We start from the raw sequence: 24,540 nt of genomic DNA on the forward strand, positions 1-24,540 counted from the left end.
TGAACAGATGAAACAACATTTTCGTTGGTATTACTAACAGTAGGATCGTACTGTTAACTGTAAACTTAGAGCTGGTCAGGTATTATTGGTCTACTGCTTATTAATTATATATAAATATGAAACAAAACGTCTTAGGTTTATTCCACCACTCCTATAAAAAATAACATACCTTAGGGAAATTATTAAAAAAACATTTGTCTCGTGAGAATTTCTTTATTTATATCAGTCGCAAATGACCATAGGTGATAGAGGTGGGGATGGGGTGGCGTGGGGTGTGTGGGCACGATAGCCCCTCACGACTGAGGAATTTGGCATTTTCCAAATCAGACCCATATTTTTTTTTAAAGACAGACCCTTCTGACAATCTGCATTCTGTGTGGTGTTTCTATTTCTTGAGTGATTGCCACTATTAAATCATAATGAATGAATGAATGAATGAATGAATGCCTAACGACACCACCAGCACGAAAAATACATCGTCTGTTATATACGTGACTGGTTTATTCAAGATTTATGTTCTGTTATACCACATACATGTTTTGATGTGTTCCATCGGACATTAATGCACTCACAACATTCCTGCTATCCCTTTCTCCACGAAGGTCATCCAATTAGCCTAGGAAGAGGATGGATACGGCATGCTAATAAAACACAGAACGCGGAAACTCATTAAACTCAATGTTATTTCCGGATGCGGACCGGATACGTATGCTAGTAAACCTAGCTTAAACCTTAGGGCAAATACGTGAATTTGTGGTATTGTCTTGTCATGATGTAGGTAGCACTAAACCAAATAATTTCCGGCTGGGTCAAAGTTCGAGGTGCTCCGAACTTTTGATAGAGAAGTTAACACCACAAGTTCTGTGATTGGTTATAAATGTGAATGTGTTGGTTGTAAAAACAAATTAGTTTCATCTGGGCTAAAAATGTATGCAATTTTATTTCATCTAGTACCACTGTGTCAAGTAGCCGTGTGCTTGGAACATGTATGGGGTACCAGTAAAAAAAAAAGTACATAAATTTTGTGCTTATACCAAAAATGAGTCATGAAAGGTACCAGTTAATACTTTGAAGTAGGGGTTGTAGTACTGATATTTATGGGTCATATTTTGGTTGATGTATTGCATATAGTGTTTTTAAACAAAAACGTTAACATAGTTGCCTACGGGAATTTATTTGGTATAGTCATACCTAGTGCTAGCAACCGGCCTCTGTGGTGTCGTAGTTAAGCCAGGCGCTGGTCATAGCACAGATGTAAAGCATTCGCTTGAATGAATGAACGTTTAACGACACCCCAGCACGAAAAATACATCGGCTATTGGGTGTCAAACTATGGTAATGCAAATAAATAAAGTGATGATCAACATCAATATAAAAATTCAAGACTTAAACAAAAACAGTGTAAAGAACTGTGCAAAAACACAAATATCACAGAATTTTACGGATACTGAATTTTACTCAAAACTTTAATTTTGTGCTGTATTGGCCATTCTCAAAGAGAATGTTACACCCCTGCACCACGGTGAGGTTACAGCACACGCAGGGGTACACTCGCTTGATGCGCGGTCGGTCCGGGGTCGGTCTCCGTCGGTGGGCCCATTGGGTTATTTCTCGTCCCAGCCAGTGCACCACGACTGGTATATCAAAGGCCGTGGTATGTGCTATCCTGTCTGTGGGATGGTGCATATAAAAAATTCCTTGCTACTAATCGAAAAATATAGCGGGTTTCCTCTAAGACTATATGTAAAAATTACCAAATGTTTGACATCCAATAGCCGATGATTAATAAATCAATGCGCTCTAGTGGTGTCGTTAAACAAAACAAACTTTCAGTTACGCCATCTGACAAAAGGCTGATAGGTACAGGGTTCTCAGCCCGGTACCGGCTGCTACCCAGAGCGAGTTTTAACGACTCTCACTAACCACTAACCAACTAACAACTAACCCACTGTCATGGACAGACACCCCAGATAACTGAGATGTGTGTCCAGGACAGCGTGCTTGAACCTCAATTGGATATAAGCACGAAAATAAGTTGAAATGAAACAAAAGTCACAAGTTATTTCCGGATGCGGACCGGATACGTGTGCTAGTTTAAACCTTAGAGCCAATACGTGATTTTGTGGTATTGGCCCGCCATGATGTGTATTGGCCCTAGCTGGTTAATAATGAGTGTGACTGTCGTTGTTTCAGGTTGGCTGTAAGCTGCTGTACGTGTTGACGAGGTACGCCTGGACAAGCAACTTTTGCTGGATGTTCCTCGAGGGGTTCCACCTCTACCGCCTGATCGTCAAAGCCTTCAAAGTGCCTCGCTCCATCAACAGCTACTTCGTGGCAGGCTGGAGTAAGTGAATTACATTTTGTAACATAAATAAAAATAAGTAAGTACAAGGTTAATAAATAAATAAATAAATAAATAAAATAATATAAAACAAAATACACCCTGTGAAAACAACGTGTACAGCCGGCAATATTCATCACCAAACATCTTAATATAGGACGTTACGGCTACAAAACAACAAAACTCTCTCTCTCTCTCGAGACTCTCTCTCTTCACTCTCTCTCTCTCTCTCTCTCTCTCTCTCACTCTGTGTGTGTGTGTCTCTCTCCCCTCTCTCTCTCTCTCTCTCTCTCTCTCTCTCTCTCTCTCTCTCTCTCTCTCTCTCTCTCTCTCTCTCTCTCTCTCCCTGTATGTCTCTCGAATGGCAATCCGACTCATGCAAAAAATATAATTAAAATCAATCGGTCAATCAAGCTCGATCTATCTCTCTCTCTCTCTCTCTCTCTCTCTCTCTCTCTCTCTCTCTCTCTCTCTCTCTCTCTCTCTCTCTCTCTCTCTCTCTCTCTCTCTCTCTCTCTCTGCCCTTCTCTTGTGACAACTTTATAACTTTAATTCGTCTTTATACATTCTATAATTAATACCATTTGTGACAAATTCAATTTCATTCTTCTTCTTCTTTTTTTTTCAATCTGATAAAAATGATCATGTAACTCCAAGAAAACTGTTTCCTGTAACCATTTTACCCTAATAAAATTGCAAAATGTCTATACATGTTTCATGCCACATTCATCTAGAATATTTTTTTCCCCTCAAATCTGTTCCATGGTGAGTCAGTAGCAGATATTGATGAAAGAGAGGCCTATTGTGACGTGATGACGAAGTCGTAGTTTCGAATTACAATAGTCCGTCTTTGAATTGTTAGTCCGCAGACGGTCATTTCCAATTAATTGGATACGGGCGCTGACTCTGTGACCACTGGGTGAAATATGGCGAACATATTTAAGAGAATGTTAAGAGGCCAACATGTTTATATGTAGGGGTGGGGGTGATGTGGGCTGTGCTTCCAACATGAGCCTGTTTTAGACGTACACGCGTGTAACTACATACAATTACATACAACAAACTTCGTAAATTCAGCCCTTACTCTTTATATTTTACTAAAAAAAATTATGTATATGTTTATATATATATATATATTTTTTAAATTGTGCAACAGAAACACACACACACACACACACACGCACGCACACACACACACACGCACACGCACACACACACACACACATACACATATATCGTTCCTACGGTCCGGGGATCCATTTCAGAAAACATTGTAAACCTAGTTTTGCACGTAAACGTAAATCTACGACTAAACCGCAGTTAGTATTACTACTAAACAGTAAAACTAATATAGTCTGAAATACACGTATTTCTTCTTTTGTTCGTCCTTATAATTGTCCATCTTTCGTAATTATGATGAAATTTTCTGCGTGAAATACACGCGAAAACTCAACGTCATATACAGGGTATGACAGATAAAACTGCTGGTCGCAAACGTAAACTTACGATTGTTTGTGAAATTGGCTTATATTCGCTTACAACAGCGTATGGATCAGCTGGTTTAAAAATAGTCTTTACATCCGGTGTTCTCTTTGTTGTTCTAATGACCATAGAAGCCCACGACAGTGTCTTCATGTGACATACATTAATTAGACGTCGGAGAAGTTCACTGACTATTGGTGGGTGGTATAATAATCGCGTTAAATCTTTAATTTGGGATAACGCCCCCTTGTCCTCACCCCCTCACCCGCCCGTTCAGACGCCAATGAATGATCGCTTGATACGAGACACAAATGTTATAATTGTGAGCAAGAAACTATGTTTTAGCCGAAAAAATCTCTACTACACAATTATTTATTTATTTATTTATTTATTTATTAATACCCAACACTGGTTAACTATTGTTCCCTCACTCCTCTGTCCAGCCATCTATCCATCCATCCATCCAACCATCTATTTTATTATCTATCTGTCTGTCTGTATGTATGTCTGTCTATCTATGTACCTACACACCTTCTTCCATACCTCTGTGTGTGTGTGTGTGTGTGTGTATTTGTGTGCTGTGTGTGTGCTGTGTGTGTTTATCTATGTACCTACACACCTTCGTCCATACCTGTGTGTGTGTGTGTATGTGTGTGTATTTGTGTGCTGTGTGTGTGCATGTGTGTATGTGCGCGCGCGCGCGCGTCTCTCTCTCTCTCTCTCTCTCTCTCTCTCTCTCTCTCTCTCTCTCTCTCTCTCTCTCTCTCTCTCTCTCTCTCTCTCTCTCTCTCTGTGTGTGTGTGTGTGTGTGTGTGTGTTTTTTTTTTTGTGTGAAGACATATCTTGCAAACTTCTATGATTATGTTCTTGTTTTTGCTTGTGTTTATATATCAGCGTTCTTGGTTTGAGTAACTAGTAAGCATTACAGACTGCCAGCATGGAGTTTTGTCCGTCTGATTTTTTGTGACTAAATGTTTCATTTTCCTAATTACAAAAATTAATCATTTCCATAGGAGGCCATAGTCACTGCCTAGGATATCCTTTCAAAATCATCTGCATTTGGCTATGGAACCCGATAGAAGGACAAAACCGTATTCCCATATCAAAATTGTATTTCTGCACAAATCAGTCGAAGGGTTGTTAGGAAAAGTCGTCCTCTAGGAGATCCACCATTTACTATCGGGTGCTCTCCTGTAGGAGGACCGCCACTCCCCTAGGAGATCCGTAACACTGTTTCACCCCTACTGCACCGCCTGTAGGAGGATCGCCACTCCGCTAGGAGATCCGTAACACAGGATGTTTCACCCCTCCTGCTCCGCCTGTAGGAGGACCGCCACTCTCCTAGGAGATTCGTAACAGGATGTTTCACCCCTCCTGCACCGCCCCTCCCCTTGGAGGACCGCCACTCCCCTAGGAGATTCGTAACACTGTTTCACCCCTCCTGCACCGCCTGTAGGAGGACTGCCACTCCGCTAGGAGATTCGTAACAGGATGTTTCACCCCTCCTGCACCGCCTGTAGGAGGACTGCCACTCCCCTAGGAGATTCGTAACAGGATGTTTCACCCCTCCTGCACCGCCCCTCCCCTTGGAGGACCGCCACTCCGCTAGGAGATTCGTAGCAGGATGTTTCATCCCTCCTGCACCGCCTGTAGGAGGACTGCCACTCCGCTAGGAGATTCGTGGCAGGATGTTTTCACCCCTCCTACTGCCTGTAGGAGGACTGCACTCCCCTAGGAGATTCGTAACAGGATGTTTCACCCCACTGCACCGCCTAGGAGGACTGCCACTCCCCTAGGAGATTCGTAACAGGATGTTTCACCCCTCCTGCACCGCCTGTAGGAGGACTGCCACTCCCCTAGGAGATTCGTAACAGGATGTTTCACCCCTCCTGCACCGCCCCTCCCCTTGGAGGACCGCCACTCCTGCTAGGATGATTCGTAGCAGGATGTTTCACCCCTCCTGCACCGCCTGTAGGAGGACTGCCACTCCCCTAGGAGATTCGTAACAGGATGTTTCACCCTTCCTGCACCGCCTGTAGGAGGACTGCCACTCCCCTAGGAGATTCGTAACAGGATGTTTCACCCCTCCTGCACCGCCCCTCCCCTTGGAGGACCGCCACTCCGCTAGGAGATTCGTAGCAGGATGTTTCACCCCTCCTGCACCGCCTGTAGGAGGACTGCCACTCCGCTAGGAGATTCGTGGCAGGATGTTTCACCCCTCCTGCACTGCCTGTAGGAGGACTGCCACTCCCCTAGGAGATTCGTAACAGGATGTTTCACCCCTCCTGCACCGCCTGTAGGAGGACTGCCACTCCCCTAGGAGATTCGTAACAGGATGTTTCACCCCTCCTGCACCGCCTGTGGGAGGACTGCCACTCCGCTAGGAGATTCGTAACAGGATGTTTCACCCCTCCTGCACCGCCCGTAGGAGGACTGCTACTCTTAAGATTAACTTAGAAAGAACCTAAACATGCACAGAACAGAGCTTTATTTTCAAAATCATCTGCACTTGGCTTTCAAAACCAGCAATTTTGGTATTCTTAATTAATTTTTCTCTGTCTCTCGTTTTTTAACAGTGGTGTCTATAATACCAGTATTGGTGTATGCTGTCATACGGATGTTACGAGCGGACGAAGGGTTAGTAATTAAAGACGACCAGAACTGGTTTTATCCATTTTCCCCTCAAATGCGTCCCAACCAGTGCTCCACGACTGGTGTATCAAAGGCCGCGGTATGTGCTGCTCTGTCTGTGAGAAAGTGCATATAACAATTCCTTTGCTACTAATGGGAAACATGTAGCGTTTCATTTTAAAATTATATCAGAATTGTTAAATGCTTGACATCGAATAGCTGATGATTAATAAATCAAAGTGCTCTAGTGTATTACAGACTTACTGATTTAAAATACATGTAGTAATAATAATATCATACTCTAGTTCTTTGACGTTTTAAAATTGGTTGCAAATGAACTTTGCAATAAATGAAATTGTGAACAAAATCAACATAACAGCATTCTAGACTATTAAGTTTTACTTTCATTTTGATTATAAATTATGATATTAAAACGAAGATAGAATATGATATTAAAGATAATTTTTTGCAGATGCTGGGTACAAAATGCTGGTCATTTTGAGTGGATTATTTACATACCGAATTTAATGTGCATCGTGGTAAGTGATATTAATTAAGCATACTTCTCGTTTTTTAGATTAAATATTTAGAGAACATAATCATATGTATATAGGCAATAATTTACTATATTTGAAGAGGCGAAATAATACGTATTTCCTGAAATTATTCTAATGGGTTGTGTGAGTGAAAAAAAAACCAACTTCGCATAAGAAGTTTAGGGCAATTCGTTAACAGAGTGATATCAGGCCCGTAGGAACCTGGGATGGGGTTCTGCCCACAACCTCCCACCCGAGGACAAAAAGGTACTTATGGTCTTCTACTCTCTATAAATAATGATTAAAAAATGTGGCTTGTTCCCTCGCCCACTAGAAACTGTGGTCCCCGCTCCAGATAGTTCATCCTGTTTCTGAATGTAGACAATGAAATCAGTCCATGTTTTTTTTATTTGCTGAAAATATATAGTCTGTTTTTATTAGATTTAAATCTGCTGCTATTTTTAGGAATACATAATATTTTGTTGGATGTTATTATAGTTACACATTTTATGCTGGGAATTTGTAGGACACTGTTTGCTTTCTGGGTTTATTTATTTTTCTATCTATCTGTCTGTCTGTCCGTCCGTCCGTCCGTCCGTCCGTCCGTCCGTCCGTCGATCCATCCATCCATCCATTGTTGTTGTTGTTGTTGTTGTTATTATTATTATAAATATTATTATTATCATTATTATTATTATTATTATTAAAACTATTATTATTATTATTATTTTATGAGAGTTATCATTTTCTTTTTCTTGAATATGTACAATGCATTGTCTGTTTTTATTACAGTTAAACATTTTCTTTTTGCTGGGAATTCTTCGTATTCTGCTCACAACATTACAATCACACCCAAACGAGCCCAGTAGTTACAGGTTAGTAAATGCAAATTTTACTAACAGGATCATACCTAGTCTAAAATATATAGTGGACACTAAGAAGAGAGAAGAATTAGGTACATTAACAAACATTTCTAATAAAAACAACCGTTTAAAATAGATACAATTTGTAATAAATACCTTCGTTTGAAACAGAAATAATGTGTCAAAACTATCATCGTTTGAAATAGATACACAATTTGTAATTTGAAAAAGATATAGTTTGTAATAAATACCACAATTTGAAATCGATACAATTTGCAATAAATACCATGATTTAAGATAACATTTGTGATAAATACCACCATTTGATATAAATACAATTTGTAATAAATGCCATCATTTAAAATAGATACAATTTGTAATAAATACCATCATATGAAAGAGTCACAATTTGTAATATACACAGTTTGCAGTACATGTACATATCTTCATTTGAAATAGATAAAACTTGTAATAATACCTCAATTTTAAATAGATAAAATTTGTAATGAATACCATCATTTGAAATAAATACAATTTGTAATAAATACCATCTTTGAAATGATACAGTTTACACTAAATACCAGCATTTGAAATATACACAAGTTGTAATAAATACTACCATTTGAAATATAGACAGTTTGTAACAAATACCATCATAACATATAGATAAAACGTGTAACATTAACTTCTTTTGAAATAGATACAATTTGTAATAAATATCTTCATTTAAAATATATAAAATTTATAATAAACGCCTTCATCATAAATAGATTCAGTTTGACATAAATTCCTTAATTTCAAACTGATATACTTTGAAATAGATACAATTGATAATAAATACCGTATTTTGAAATAGATACAATTTGTAATAAATTCCTTCATTTCAAATAGATACTCATACCACCATTTGTAATATACACTGTTTGTAATAAATATGATTATTTCGGATCAGAACAGTTTGAAATAAATGCCTTCATTCGAAATAGATACAATTTGGAATAAATGCTTTCATATAAAATAGATAAACATTTTAAGAAATACAACCATTTGAGATTGATATAATTTATAATAAATACCTTCATTTGAAGAATATATAATTTGTAATAAATTTGAAATAGTTATAATTTGTAATATATTTATTCATTTCAAATATATACTCGTACAATATGTAATACATACCACTATTTGTGATATACACTGTTTGTAATAAATATGATCATTTGTGATGACAGCAATTTATATAAAAAATATCGTTATCTATAATAGATGCCATGAATTGTGGCAATCGCCATTATTTAATCACCATTATTGTGATAGATAATATTAGGTATAATTTGTAATAACACCATTTGTTATATATATATTAATATTTGTAATGCATACTGGCATTAAATTTTGTATTAGATAAACTTTGCAATAAATGCAGTACATGTCGTCGTTTCTTATTAGTGATAAATAACATTTTTATTTTTATATTAAAAAACGTTATTAGAAATAAATATCACCTACCAATTGACACTGTCTTTATAAATATTGTAATAGATATTATCATTTGTGAAAAAATTAATTAGCTATAACAGAATCGACGATTTGTCATGATTTGTTTGGTATGTAACTATTTTAGACGAGCCCTCAAGGCCACGTGTGTCTTAGTTCCGGTTTTTGGCCTTCACCTTTTCCTCGTCGTCTACAGACCCAACGCGGAATCAAGTACAATAATTGCTTATGAGATGTTTGCAAAAGTGGTCGTGGGTTCACAGGTACGCAGAAAACAACAGTAAGAGTAACAAGTACATATACCTTGTGTGTGTGTATGTGTGTGTGTGTGTGCGCGCGCGCGCGCGCGTGTGTGTGTGTGCGTGCGTGCGTGCGTGCGTGCGTGTGTGCGTATGTGTGTATGTATGTGTAATATTTTGAAAAACACTAAGTGTCAAATGGCAGGATTAGAATCTATTGCACCAATTCGCATGGTATTTGACAGCCTGCGACCATAACCACTCGGCCAACCAGGTATTCCACAAACATGGAAGCCTAATGAACTGTAGTTACGGTCGCGGTTGTAAGCACGCCCGTCTTGGGCATTCCCATTATAAATGAATGGTGAAGTGGTGGATGTCAAATGATATAGATGAGACTGATTTGTGATATGTTCGTTGTATTTGATAAAAATGGTGGTGGTGATGATGATGGTGAAGATGGTGATGATGATGGTGAAGATGGTGATGATGATGATGGTGAAGATGGTGATGATGATGGTGAAGATGGTGATGATGATGATGGTGATGATGATAATGATTATGATGATGATTATGATACTGATGATGATGATAATTTTAAGAGACCAGCCTCAATAGTATAACTGCTAAGGCACTGAGTTTGCATCCCGGTACCAGCACCCACACAACCAATTTCAACGTCTCAATGTGAAGATGTAAGGCCACCACAACCGGGCTTGTTTAAATCTTCATTGGATATAAGCACGAAAGTAAATTAAACACAAATTATAAGAGAGGCACGAACCAGTAAGTTCAAATCTGCTGTTTAAAACAAATCAATATAGCACTGTTTAATTTGATACTATTTTCAGGGCGCTGTAGTTGCTTTGATCTTTTGCTACTTTAACGGAGAGGTAAGTACCAGGTAACTATGGTTTCTGATGCGACGTGATGTCTGGAAATGGTAGGGTTAGCAGACAATATGACAGACAGATAGACAGACAGATAGTTTATTAAACTCTCATGTGATTACAAAAGAATACAATTTAGCACGTAAATACAAGCATTATAAATTATAAAATTGTAATGAACCCTATATACTGAGTTAAAAATATCTAAAAGACAAACAAAGATAACAACTCAATATAGTACAGTTAAAACAATGGCGGCATAAATAAAAAAACAGTAAGATATATACAGTTAAAATAGTATACTTAAATCATCTCATAAAAGGGATTTTGCATATTTAAGAATGCTATGGCAGGTTTTGGCATCTAAGAGACAGGACAAGATCGAACACAATCTCTGTGCAGTGATCATAATAAAAAATAAAGTTCTGCGGTGTGTAAGTAGTTCTACCCTTATGTTAGCACATAATGAGCAGTTAAGCAGTAAGGGACACTAGTTGTAAATGTGGATAAGACAACTAAAACTTGTCCTTTCTTCCAGCTGTGTATTATTACATCGACCAGTTTCAACGTTCAGTTTAGCAACTCCGCATCTAAATTAGAGAGTGCACGTATTTGTTATCGAGGCAGGAACCTTGTAACATAGGACTCTACTTTATAAACATCTTTAAAACAACACTATGTGGCAGTATCCACGATTGAAATGCACACCCACAAGACATAACAAAATAACCCAAATCACCTACCTCCAATTATATATATTATATAATATATATATATATATATATATATATATATATATATATATATATAATATATATATATATATATATCACTGCTAGACGTTGCTGGCAGTATTTACAATTGTATATAGGTTCTAGCACATACATATATTTGGTAATGCAAATAGCCAAGTGCCACTATCATATCACTTCGCTCAATGTGCGGTCGGTGTGGGATCAATCCCCGTCAGTGGGCCCATTGGGCTATTTCTCGTTCCAGCCAGTGCACCATGACTGGTATATTAAAGGCCTTGGTATGTACTACCCTGTCTGTGGGATGGTGCACATAAAAGATCCCTTGCTGCTAATCGGAAAGAGTAGCCCATGAAGAAGCGACATCGGGTTTCCCCTTTCAATATCTGTGTAGTCCTTAACCATATGCCTGACGCCATATAACCATAAATATGATGTGTTGAGTGCGTCGTTAAATAGAACATGTCTTTCTTTCTTTCTATCTATCATATCTCCCTCCCAACAATTAAGTGGATTGTCCTGAGATCCACTGACAGGATAGTACATACATGTACCACGGTCTTTGATATACCAGTCGTGGTGAATTAATATTATATTACTTATCCCTCCAGTTGCTGGCACCTTCCAACACAGATGAAAGATTGTATTGTTATATTTACTGACCTCTTGTATATCTGCGGCAGGTTTCATCTCATCTGAAGGGGCTGTTTCAACCACTGGAACTGTTCCAAAGTGACTCGCCACATTCCGGAAATGCACGGACATACTCGAACACCACAAATTACGACATAGGCTCGAACGGAAATTCGCCGGGTTTGGCCCGCCAGGAGTCGCTGCTTAAAAACGCAGGTTCGAAACCAGACAAGCGGGAGTATATCTACATGAAGTCTACTGGATCGAAGAAAGGAAGGCTTATGTACAACGGCCACGGGACCGTGTAATAAATATATGTGGGCCAGAAGCGATCATTATTACATGATGACGATGACGACGACGACGATCATCATCATGATCACCATGGTTTTTTAATTTATTTATTTTATTTTTGTATTATTACTTTTTTTCTTTTTTCCTTTTTTTTTGGTGTGGGGGGGGGGGGGGGGCGAGAGATTGCATTCAAATAGACATTGCTGGTCATTGTACAATATTTAACTTTTGTTCTGTAGCTTGTTAATATTGTAAATGCAGGGATTTTTTTTTTTTTTTTTTTTTTTTTTTTTTTGGCCGAGAGATTACATTCAAATATACATTGCTGGTCATTGTACAATATTTAACTTTTGTTCTGTAGCTTGTTAATATTGTAAATGTAGGGATTTTATGAAACGGAATAAGTTGTATGAATACGACCGAATATGTCCGAATGATACTACTTGAAATGATCTCAAACTACTGAAATGTTTTGGATATCATCAGTTTTATTATTTTGTTGAATGTCCGTTTCGTCACGTGTGTGTAACGCAATGGTTGTGTCTTGTTCATTTTATCATGGTTATTTTTTAAATCTGTTACCTGTTTTCTGTTTTGGAATTATTTTTTTTATTTGGATCTATAATCACAGTAATTTAATTTCAATTTATTTTCGACCTTATATCCAATTAAGGTTCAAGCACGCTGTCCTGGACACACCTCAGCTATGATATACCAGTCGTGGAGCACTTGGTCCGCCGGATAGGTTCGATCCTCGGATTGAGAGAGAGAGAGAGAGAGAGAGAGAGAGAGAGAGAGAGAGAGAGAGAGAGAGAGAGAGAGAGAGAGAGAGAGAGAGAGAGAGAGAGAGAATGAGATACAAAGATGGAGAGGGGGGGAGGGAGAGAGAGAAAGAAAGAACGAGAGAGAAAGAGAGACAGACAGACAGAGACACATAGAGACAAAGACAAGATGTAAGAGAGTACTTTACAAATTAAACGAATTTTCTTGATCCATTATTTTGTTTACAATTTCTGGTCACCAGCCAAGCCAACTGGGGCTTTTTAATATATATACATACACCTTTCCGCAGTCGAAATAGCTATTGCTATACTGAATATATACACCTTTATGTCAGAGTTTGTTTCATTTTGTTTGTTTGTTTGTTTGTTTTGTTGTCACTTTCGTTGTTGTGGCCAGATCTGGCCTCAGACCACAATTAATTTCGCTATATGTTTCTATATAGCCTTAGTGGCTATAACATTTTTATTAATATCAGCAGGCCCGTGAAGTTTTGTATGTACCTTTGCCTGCATGGGGGACACATACCCTGAAAAGGACAACCCCTGTTGTCCAGCTCTTTCTCCCAGCATATTGGTTTAAACAGACACACCCTCTAAACCAGGCCGGAGTACACCCATTTTACACAAAAAGCACTACTTTTGCATGGGCCGGAATTACCACAAACAAGTCTTCAATGTCAACATGTTACACATGTTTACAAACTACATGCTATCCCCTGTCACTTCAGTCAAACAGTTGCAACTTCATAGCTGTCTGCCATGAAATAATCACAGTCAAACAGCAGACTACTTGCGCGGTGAAACTTCCGGATTTTGGACACTCAAATGGGAAGATAACTGTAATCTGAGGCCTATCTACCAAATAAACGGTTTTTGACGCCGAACCATTTAATTTTATAAAGAGTTTGGACGAGTCTTTGTTGTATATATGATATTTGTACATTGTTGGAGTATATATGTTTTTGAATAAACGTGTTTGTTGAACAAATGAAGTGAGTTAAATTAAATACATATACCATGTATATATACTAGTATGCTGTTAACTGCACATATATCACTCTTTCATAGTTTTTAAATTCTTTCTTCTTTTTTTATTAGAAAGAAAGAAATGTTTTATTTAACGACGCACTCAACACATTTATTTATGGTTATATGGCGTCAGACATATGGTTAAGGACCACACAGATTTTGAGAGGAAACCCGCTGTCGCCACTACATGGGCTACTCTTCCGATTAGCAGCAAGGGATCTTTTATTTGCGTTTCCAACAGGCAGGATAGCACAAACCATGGCCTTTGTTGAACCAGTTATGGATCACTGGTCGGTGCAAGTGGTTTACACCTACCCATTGAGCCTTGCGGAGCACTCACTCAGGGTTTGGAGTCGGTATCTGGATTAAAAATCCCATGCCTCGACTGGGATCCGAACCCAGTACCTACCAGCCTGTAGACCGATGGCCTGCCACGACGCCACCGAGGCCGGGTTTTTTTTATTAATACTATTATGAGGCTGTCCTGTCAAAAGATCTGTCTGTAAGGAAGGAAATATTTTATTTAATGACGCAGTCAACACATTTTATTTACGGTTATATAGCGTCAGACAATCAAACTTTTGTTAAAATAATACGTAAATACCAAACAATGCTAAATTACGTTCTGGATAAGCTGGGGAGTGTGGGGGGGGGGGGGGGGGGGGGTAAATTTCATTTCAACTTATTTTCGTGCTTATATTCAATTGAGGTTCAAGCACGCTTGTCTTGGGCACACACCTCAAATATCTGGAGTGTTAGCGGTTAGTGAGAGAGCAGAGTGTGTAGTGGTCTTACACCTACCCACTGAGTCGTCAAAAAACCCGCTCTGGGTGGGATCTGTTATCGAGCTCCGAACCCAGTACCTACCAGCCTTACGTCCGATGGCTGAACCACGACACCACCGTCAAATGCGTCGTGTCTGAAATATATACATGTATATCTAGCTTGCACTGTTTGAAACAAACTCTTCCAGATCGTCCCCAGTCTCAACTACTTTGTTCTATTGGGGCGGGACGGTCTGGGATCGATCCCCGTTGGTGGGCCCATTGGGCTATTTCTCGTTCCAGCCAGTGCACCACGACTGGCATGTCAAAGGCCGTGGTATGTACTACCCTGTCTGTGGGATGGTTCATATAAAAGATCCCTTGCTGCTAATCGAAAAGAGTAGCCCATGAAGTGACGACAGCGGGTTTCCTCCCTAAATATCCGTGTGGTCCTTAACCATATGTCCGACGCCATATAACCGTAAATAAAATGTGTTGAGTACGTCGTTAAATAAACCATTTCCTTGGTGTATTGGTTCCACTTTCAGTAGTCCTGAATGGATTACCTTCCTTTGGCCGTGAACTATTAATACCAGAGAAGGCAATTATTAACCCATCTGCGCTGAAGTGTAAATATATTTGAATCTGGATTGATTCTCGTTTATAAAACTGCATAGTGCACAGGTCGGTAGGAAACGTGGGAGGGGGTGATTGTGTAGTCCCCACTCGAGGACGAAACTGTACGTGGTTTCCTACTATATACAAATAATGATAAAATGCTGGTGTGTGGCCCCTCTCTAGACTTGAGGTTGTGGCCCTACGAGAGAGAGAGAGAGAGAGAGAGAGAGAGAGAGAGAGAGAGAGAGAGAGAGAGAGAGAGAGAGAGAGAGAGAGAGAGAGAGAGAGAGAGAGAGAGAGAGAGAGAGAGAGAGACACACACACACACAGACAGACAGACAGAGACGGAGCGACAGAGAGAGAGAGAGAGAAAGACAGACAGACAAAGAGAGAGAGAGAGAGAGTACCCTTTTAACGCCCTCTGCGAGCCTAGTGTATACGTCACAACCTAGCACAATTCCACAGAAAAAAAAGTGTTTTGTTTAACGACACCTCTAGAGCACATTGATTAATTAATCATCGGCCAATGGATGTCAAACATTTCTGACTCGTAGTCATCAGAGGAAACCCGCTACATTTTTCTTAATGCAGGAAGGTGTCTTTTATATGCACTTTCCTACAGACAGGAAAGCACAACCACAGTCTTTGACCAGTTGTGGTGCACTGGTTGGAACGAGACAGTTCCAATGAAGTGTCCGTTTTAGGTAGTTTTGGGGATTTTTCTTTCTTTTTTAAGTCATCATCCTCAATATTCAAAACTAAATTGCTATGAAAACGTGCCTTATTTATTTCAAAATAGTCCGGGGAGAATGTGTAACATCTCTCTGTCACTGTCTCTGTCTGTCTCTCTGCCTCTGTCTGTCTGTCTCTCTCTGTCTCTCTCTATCTCGCTCTGTCTGTCTCTTTCTCTCTATCTCTCTCTGTGTGTCTCTCTCTTTGTCTCTCTCTGTGTGTGTCTCTCTCTCTCTCTCTCTCTCTCTCTCTCTCTCTCTCTCTCTCTCTCTCTCTCTCTCTCTCTCTCTCTCTCTCTCTCTCTCTCTCTCTCTCTCTCTCTCTCTCTCTCTCTCAAACTTGCCTTTTTATAATTTTGTAACCACCCTTACAAAATCTTGGGTCCGTCCCGGAGTTGTTTTGTTGAAAATGACCAGATTCTTCAATGTTTCAATGGAACCTGAGAGCCATTTGTCCGAGATGACCAACTCTAAGTTAATGTTTGTTTTGTTTAACAACACCACTAGAGAACATTGATTTATTAATCATCGGCTATTGGATGTCAAACATTTGGTATTTTTGACTCGTAGTCAACAGAGAAAACCCGCTACATTTTTCCAATAGTAGTAAGGGATCTTTTATATGCATTTTCCCACAGACAGGAAAACACGTACCACGGCCTTTGACCAGTTGTGGTGCACAGGTTGAAACGAGAAAAAAAAAAAAAATCAGTTGAATGGATCCACCGAGATGGTTCGATCCTGCGACGCAAGCACCTCCAGCGAACACTTAACCGACTTAGCTAAATATCGCCCCAGTTCTCTGATGGAAGCATGCCACAAATTACTCATACCATATACGCATGCCTTACCTGTTTTTGACATGACCCTGTGGCGAAGCATGCCGAAAATTACCCACATCCACACACACATCCAACTCATCAGATTCTAATATCTCCAAGAACACCCCCAGAAACTTTTATATTGTTTCACCATCACGGTCGTTTTGTTTGACGCGAGCAATTGCCCCCGCTCGCCTGTGCTCGCGTAAAACTGCTCGCCTTTTCACATGCTAATATAATATACTCTGTAAATATTAGGTACATCTACCAACGCCTCGCAGATTCGTTTCCCATTTAGACGATAAGAGCAATTGCTCTCCTAAATAATTTCATAAGAACATTTTCAAAACAGCAGAGGTCGAAATGGTAGCAGACGACTGTTATTTGTGAATCTTCGGCTGCGATTTATGCATACCAGCCCATAGCATCCTAAATGCCAACCTGTGGTTTAAATATAAAGAAAGATACAGACATTTTTACTCTCAAGGATATTACAAAAACGGTCAAAATTATAAAGAGGACTTATTTTAAATACTTTTAGTTAAATGTCTGTGTTCCTTTCACCATAATGTGTCCAACCAGCATTATTTTTGAGTTTTATGTTTCTTGCAATGTTCACATCCATACATAACACATCCAAGTGGGATTTGGCGGATATCACGCATATATTTATGTAAACTTTGCTCATCAAACCTTACAAAAACGCACCTTTGAACAAAGGTTTAGCTATTATTAATTTTTTCGCAACATCAGCTTGTTTCAAAATTACACAAAATTATCACGGCCCACTTTTGTCACAAGGAAAACCCAGTTTATGAATACCAAGCCTCATTACAGATAAACCTTTTTCACTGCTGGTGACAAACCGATTGTCATTTTTAATAATAACTCCTTGGCTATCACTAAGCTTAAGAATTTACTTCCTATTCCAAACAATTAGCCTTCAAACATTGTACTGTGCAAAACCAACAGCCGAACGCTTTGCGCGCACAAGAACGCTAACTGTATACTGCTACCAATACTCCCGATCGTTTTTTTACCGCTCAACATCACCAAAGACCGGTAAATGTGTTTGCTTGCCGTCCCGTCATACCGCTAATTATTTTGCGTTTATACTTTATGATCACGTTTGGTCTGGCAGCCTCTGATTCGGTCCTTCACAATTCGTAGTTTTGTGGGACTGAAAGTCCGACAGCAATTTCAGCCAATTTCGACCCCTGTTAACAGCAGTAGCGTGTAACTGAAAAACAGCAGTGCTGTTGTTCGACTTTAAGATCTGTCTATGATCTGTAATTTATTATCTATCATCTAGGTACCATCAAACAATGGGCCCTCTGTACTTTATTTTGGAATCTGGATAAAAGGCCACAAAACCCTTCTGTGACCCCTACACATCAGCTGTCACAGAATTCTGTCATAATGTGCATTTAACATTTCCAACATTAAATTCACTTTTTTTTTCATTTAACAAATATGTTAATTAAAGACAAATTCTGAATATTAACGAGAATTGTTTTTGGTTTGTGAAAATTGCTATATATACTTAGTCTTGTAATATGTACTACTAATAAAAAAAGTGTCCAATAATATATTTTTGTGAAGTTTATGACCTTATGTACCCAAATATGAAACGACATTTCAATTCATTTCAACTTATTTTCGTGCTTATAATCCAATTAAGGTTCAAGCATGCTGTGCTGGGCACACACCTCAGTTATCTGGGCTGTCTGTCCAGGACGGTGGGTTAATTGTTAGTGATTAGTGAGAAAGAAAAGGGTGTACACTGTAGTGACCTTACACCTACCCACCGAGTCGTTAAAGCTCACTCTGGGTGGGAGCCGGTACAGGGTTGCGAACCCTGTACCTATCAGCCTTATGTCCGAGGGCTTAACAACGACGCCACCGACATTTCAAACATAATTATTGGAACTACAGTGTAGCACCTTTAATAATACAAACCCTAATTTATATACAATAGAATAAATATAATTAATGGGTGAATTAGGTACATCATGATATTTGTTTTCAGCACAGGTGAATAATTTTGACACCAAGATCCGTATTTGTATTGCGTAGGCCGTATACTACAAACTATACTAATCAGAATACATCATACTTGTTGAACCTTACATGGAGCTGTACTCAATCGCACCCAATTAGCGACCAAAATACCGAAGAGGCAGCTGCAACTAGTACATAATTAATCTTTCAAATCAGAAGCAGTGAACAACAAATTTCCAATCTAGCTGTTAAAGGTTACAACATACACGGAGAACGAGTCAAAACCCAAACGACAAGGTATCAATATTGCAAAATATGGCTAATTTCAGGGACGGATCGATGATTTTGTAAAGAGGCAGGGTCACAAACCTAAAAAGGACAATTTGAGTTTGTCGAGGTAAATAAGCCGAGCTTCAAAAGGAATCGGGAACATGCTTCCTGTAAATATTTTGAAATAAAAATGGTGTTGACGCACTTTTAAAACCATTTTGTTAAGAATATTGTGGATGATTAATTTATTTTAAAAACAACAACCCAAAAGTCATTAAAAAGGGCACGTCAAGCGGGATTAATAAATCAATGTGCTCTAGTGGTGTCATTAAACAAAACGAAACAAACATTAACTTTAACTTTTTACAATATGCCAGCAGTGAACAAAAAATCGTTGAAGTTTGGTTTGAAGAAACGACAGGTATCATGTTACAAGAACAGAAGACTAATTACAAGAGGGTGAAAGCTCGTTTTGTTTAACGACACCACTAGAGCACATTGATATATTAACCATCGGCCATTGAATGTCAAACATTTGGTAATTTTGACAAATAGTCTTAGAGAGGAAAACGACTATATTTTCCCATTAGTAGCAAAGCATCTTTTATATGCACCATCCCACAGACAGGATAGCACACACCACGACCTTTGATATACCCGTCGTGGTGCACTGGATGGAACAAGATACATGAGGGTGTAAAACACCAAAAGTGAGACAGAACAACAAACAAAACCAATTACGAAAATAGCTTTAAATAACAGTGCCCGTAGATTTACAAAAGCAATTACTAAAATAATTTTAAATACCAATGTTCAGGCATGCTGTATATATAAGTGGGACAAGTCCAGGTTTGGAATTCCTATTGGCTTCTGCTTGGACTCGGAAATACACCCCCACCCCCCAACACTGCTGAACACGTGTTCTGTGCGTGCTGTGCCACACACTGATTCTATTCAAGGTAAGTCATTCACATGTCCCTGCACATTGATTGCAGAAAATAAATTCACCCACAAAACATATATACAGCATTTTAAAACATGTATCCATCCAACTACCCACCATATCCATCCACCCACCAACGCATGCATACATGCATGTATCCATCCATTTATCCATCCATTGATTGACTGATTGATTCATTGATAGTTCTCAAAGATGAAGGAATGGGCCATTGCAGTCTTTCACAAGAAAAAGAAACACCATGAACACAACATTTATCGATTTCTTATATATTACATGCATATTATGTTGCATTAAAATTCTGAATCATGATAATCTGTTGACTATTTATGAATAAAGAATTGAAACTGATTTGTTTGTGTTTATTCTGTTTTATTTAAAACAAGTACAATAATTTTAATCTTCATCGCAGAATGATATGATTTCTCCATGGACACAAACCTGTGAACTGAATGTGAATTGGCATTGTAACAACTATGGTATTGGTATTAAGAATTCTAACTGTAAAATATTTAATAAAACACTCACAGAAATAATGTCAGTAGGCCTATTTGTAAATCATTTAAACTAAAAAGAAATTAAAAGTGTAACAACCACATGACACAGGGTTATCACATTTATCATGATATCATAATATACGTCATGTACGTTCAAAGTCTCTACTTAAAAATTATAATAATAATAATGTCATAACAGAGATAATGTCAACATCTATTGTTTTCTACCCAAATATATCTTACTACAACTTTTATAAATATATATTTTTACAAACAGGATTAACTTTAATTATCGGTGTACTGTAGTTAACACGTCATTTATTATACTGCTAACTCGAATCATAGCAACCCATAAAAAAAAAAAAAAAAAAAAAAAAAAAAAAAAAACCAACATAACCACCCTAATGTAAATTTAATTACTGACTTGAAATTAAATCGGTGTATGTTTGTTTCAGGGTCCCGTCAACCGATCACATGTAGGCCTACTAGAAATCTGACTCTACCAAGGGCAATGTCCTTTGTTTTAAATCACGTGGCAGTATCGTGAAACAGAAAGTATAAATGTCTACGAGTACATCGCTATGTTATTTACGAAAACAAAACCTGCTTTACTAAATAATTTTGTGTTTGTGTACGCGTTTACTGTGATATCAACATTATACATTAAACATTATAATAATATATGTATATATTGGACAACGCACCTATTATTTTTCCTGTACGTGATCAAAACAACGACAGTATAAATACATTTCGCGATCATTACGTTCATTGTACGAAATTAAACATACAAAACCGATGAGATCTTAATAAGAAGTGAACTCCTAGCTGATTGGCTCAGTGTAAACATAACCAACCAATCGTGTTTCAATATGTAAACAGTGTTCTAGGAAGTTCATTGTGAACAGAATGGAAAGATTTGTGGCGTTGTGGATTGGATTCAATAAACAATTAAAATGGCGGAGTTAAAAAACAAACAAAACAAGCGTGATTTGTTCAATTTAGGGGCGCGTTATTTTGCGTCAGATTGAGTTGACGGGGGTTCACGGGCGTGATAGCGCTCGCGCCCGTCAAAAACGAAGGTCTGCAGGGGGGAGGGTATTGGGGGTCGAAACCCTTCCCTGACCAAAATAAAAACAATTAAAATATATTTTCTGGGGGAACATGGCCCCATATAAACTTCGCTCAACGCAGTCTATAGGCAAATCCCCCACCGACCCCTGGAAAGGTATTGTACCATACCTCTATGGATATAAATATATTTTGGAGGTATGAGACGACCCCTCAATCAACACCGTTAAATTTGTTCAAAATCACGTGAGAAGCTCAGCGCCTGCGCAAATCGCGTAAATTCCAAGTTTTACTGGCGTCCCGCTAATTGAAGAAAAACAAGCTGGCCATTGGGTTTGCAGTTGACCTAGATAATGTAGATAAGCGAGCATTGCGAAACTATAGCGATGTGGTGGGCTTTTTATGTACCAAACAGAACTGGATCGTCTGTTCTAAATGCTTAATTAATAAAAAATATTCCAGACACTGCAGCTTTAACGACGCACTCAACACATTTTATTTACTGTTATATGACGTCGGACATATGGTTAAGGACCACACAGATTTTGAAAGGAAACTCGCTGTCGCCACTTCATAGGCTAATCTTTTCGATTAGCAGCAAGGGATCTTTTATATGCAACATCCCACAGATAGGATAGCACATACCACGGCCTTTGATATACCAGTCGTGGTGCACTGGCTGGAACGAGAAATAGCCCAATGGCAAGGACCCCCTGCCCCGGCTAAAAATGAATGCAAGTAACTGTATTAAGTAGCGCTGGCGTACGCATCAGTTTAAAACAGTTCACAATAAACCGTCTCATATTGTTTCGGAAACTCCCCTTATCTAAAGCATGAATGGCCCCACCGACGGTGATCGATCCCAGACCGACCGCGCATCAAGCGATCGCTATACCACTGAGCTACGTCCTGCCCCCGTGTCACTATACGTGCCTGCAAACGAAACAGAATTGCATTTCACAGTGACTAGGTTAGCAATTAATATATTGAGGATATATATACAGACTATAATAATACTATTAATGACAGCAGGCACGTCAGCAGGAGTTGGGTTTTGGCAGGTCAAAACCCCTCTCTGCTGAAGCAAATAATTATTTTTCAAAATATTTTACAGGGGAGCACATGACTCGATCCCCCCCCCCCCCCCCCCCCCCCCCCCCCCCCCCCCCCCCCCCCCCCCCCCCCCCCCCAGTTAACTTCGCTCACCACAGTCTAGTGCAGGGCGCACATTAAGTCAATACTGTTCTTAATGTGCAGGTCGATTTGCTTAACTCGACTTTTGAAATCTGTACTCAAGAATTCAGTCGCTAGTAATTCCAATCTGTAAAACTTATTTTCTTACAAACGCTTGTATTGGTCAAATTCGTATGACGTCATTACGACTGTCATATCTTCATGAAACCCAAGCTTTGAATGACGTTGGGGATTTCCCTAAAGTGGAGCGTTAATACATAACGTTGAGAATTTAGTGCGATTGTTGAAAAAAAAGAGTGTACTCAAATAGCTAAATTGCGTATAAGCAGAAACATTTTGTACTCAAATGAGTACATTGCGTACACGTAGTTACGCCCCTGTCTATTTAGCAAAGTTAAAATGGCGGGCAAATTTCTTATGTTGTCGTTGGAAGATTTATTTTGTTAATAATGATGCAAGTACTTCAATCTGAATTTAGTGAGTACGGTAGGTTATACATTTTTGATTTGTGTGTCCATTTGTTGCACTATTTCGGTTGAGAAACGAATGAAACATGGTGCCACAACTTTTGAATACCAGCTATATATACTATATGGTATGTAAAAATATTCGGACGTAGAAAGAACCACACTTTCTACGTCCCTTCAGACTAGCCACAGTCTTTTCAGTGAACGCTAATAACACATCGCTACATGTCGGTAAGAATGACTGAAAATACCGCATTAAAGTACTGTCGGAAATAGAATAAAAATTATTTTCGTCGATTATTTCTTACATATTAAACAGACAAGTAAATATCTTGTAAATATCTATTTAATGATAGTCTACCTAATTTAGCATTGACTTGTTTGGGTTCTCATTCATGTACAAGGTGGTGTTTACTCTTGAAATTAAAAGAAAGATGTCGGTAAACAGGTGATTTGTGCACTTTATTGGAACAGACTATAACAAATGTTGGTCAACATGTGTCAATTTCATTACTGTTACAATATGTGAGGGACTGTTTCTGATGACGGTTTACCCCTATCCCTCTCCAAAACTAAATATTTGTAGACATTTATAAGTAACTTTTGAGTAAAACTGTCAAGAACCATTTTGAGTTTGTGATCTATTATACCGGTATTAAAGATGCTATCTCAAAGTTGCATAATGACAGCTATTGCAAATCATGTTTTTATTAAATTTTGCTTTAACATTTAAAGACTACACCTTTAACTATATGCCCATAAATGATTATAAGAAATAATTTTATCTACTAGTAGAAAATACTTTTTTATTGGAGAATCTTTATCACAAACATATGCTCACATATAACTTCTAATATAGCACCTTTAAGCGGTTGCAAGATATTGTGTAAATTTCTAATGTACTTATATTGAATTTATATTCGCTAAATATGCTGGTCATAATTAATCATTTATGTTGCAATTCAAAATAATCAGTTAACTTGCAGTTTTAAATTAAAAGTTTGTTTAAGGGTAAATGAAATTGACACATATCATCAAATGTGTTATAGTCTGTTCTAATAAAGGTCACAAATCTCCTGTTTACTGACATATTTATTTTAATTTCAAGAGTAAACACCACTTTGTACATCAATGAGAGCCCAAACAAGTAAATGCTAAATTAGGTAGAGTATCATT

The 24,540-nt window shown here is 38.4% G+C and overlaps 1 protein-coding gene across 1 annotated transcript in view; it reads left to right on the plus strand.

Moving 5' to 3' along the window:
- LOC121381547 overlaps positions 1 to 12,172 on the plus strand; it is an 83,982-nt gene extending 71,810 nt beyond the window's left edge. The window contains exons 5-8 of the mRNA XM_041510879.1: positions 2,194 to 2,344; positions 6,400 to 6,460; positions 9,478 to 9,613; positions 11,915 to 12,172. Of these exons, the coding sequence (XP_041366813.1) occupies positions 2,194 to 2,344; positions 6,400 to 6,460; positions 9,478 to 9,613; positions 11,915 to 12,172 (606 nt within the window). The remainder of the gene's footprint in view (positions 1 to 2,193; positions 2,345 to 6,399; positions 6,461 to 9,477; positions 9,614 to 11,914) is intronic.
- Positions 12,173 to 24,540: the final 12,368 nt, after the last annotated feature.

Source organism: Gigantopelta aegis, chromosome 9 (assembly GCF_016097555.1).
Source record: "Gigantopelta aegis isolate Gae_Host chromosome 9, Gae_host_genome, whole genome shotgun sequence".
Lineage (NCBI taxonomy): Eukaryota > Metazoa > Mollusca > Gastropoda > Neomphalida > Peltospiridae > Gigantopelta > Gigantopelta aegis.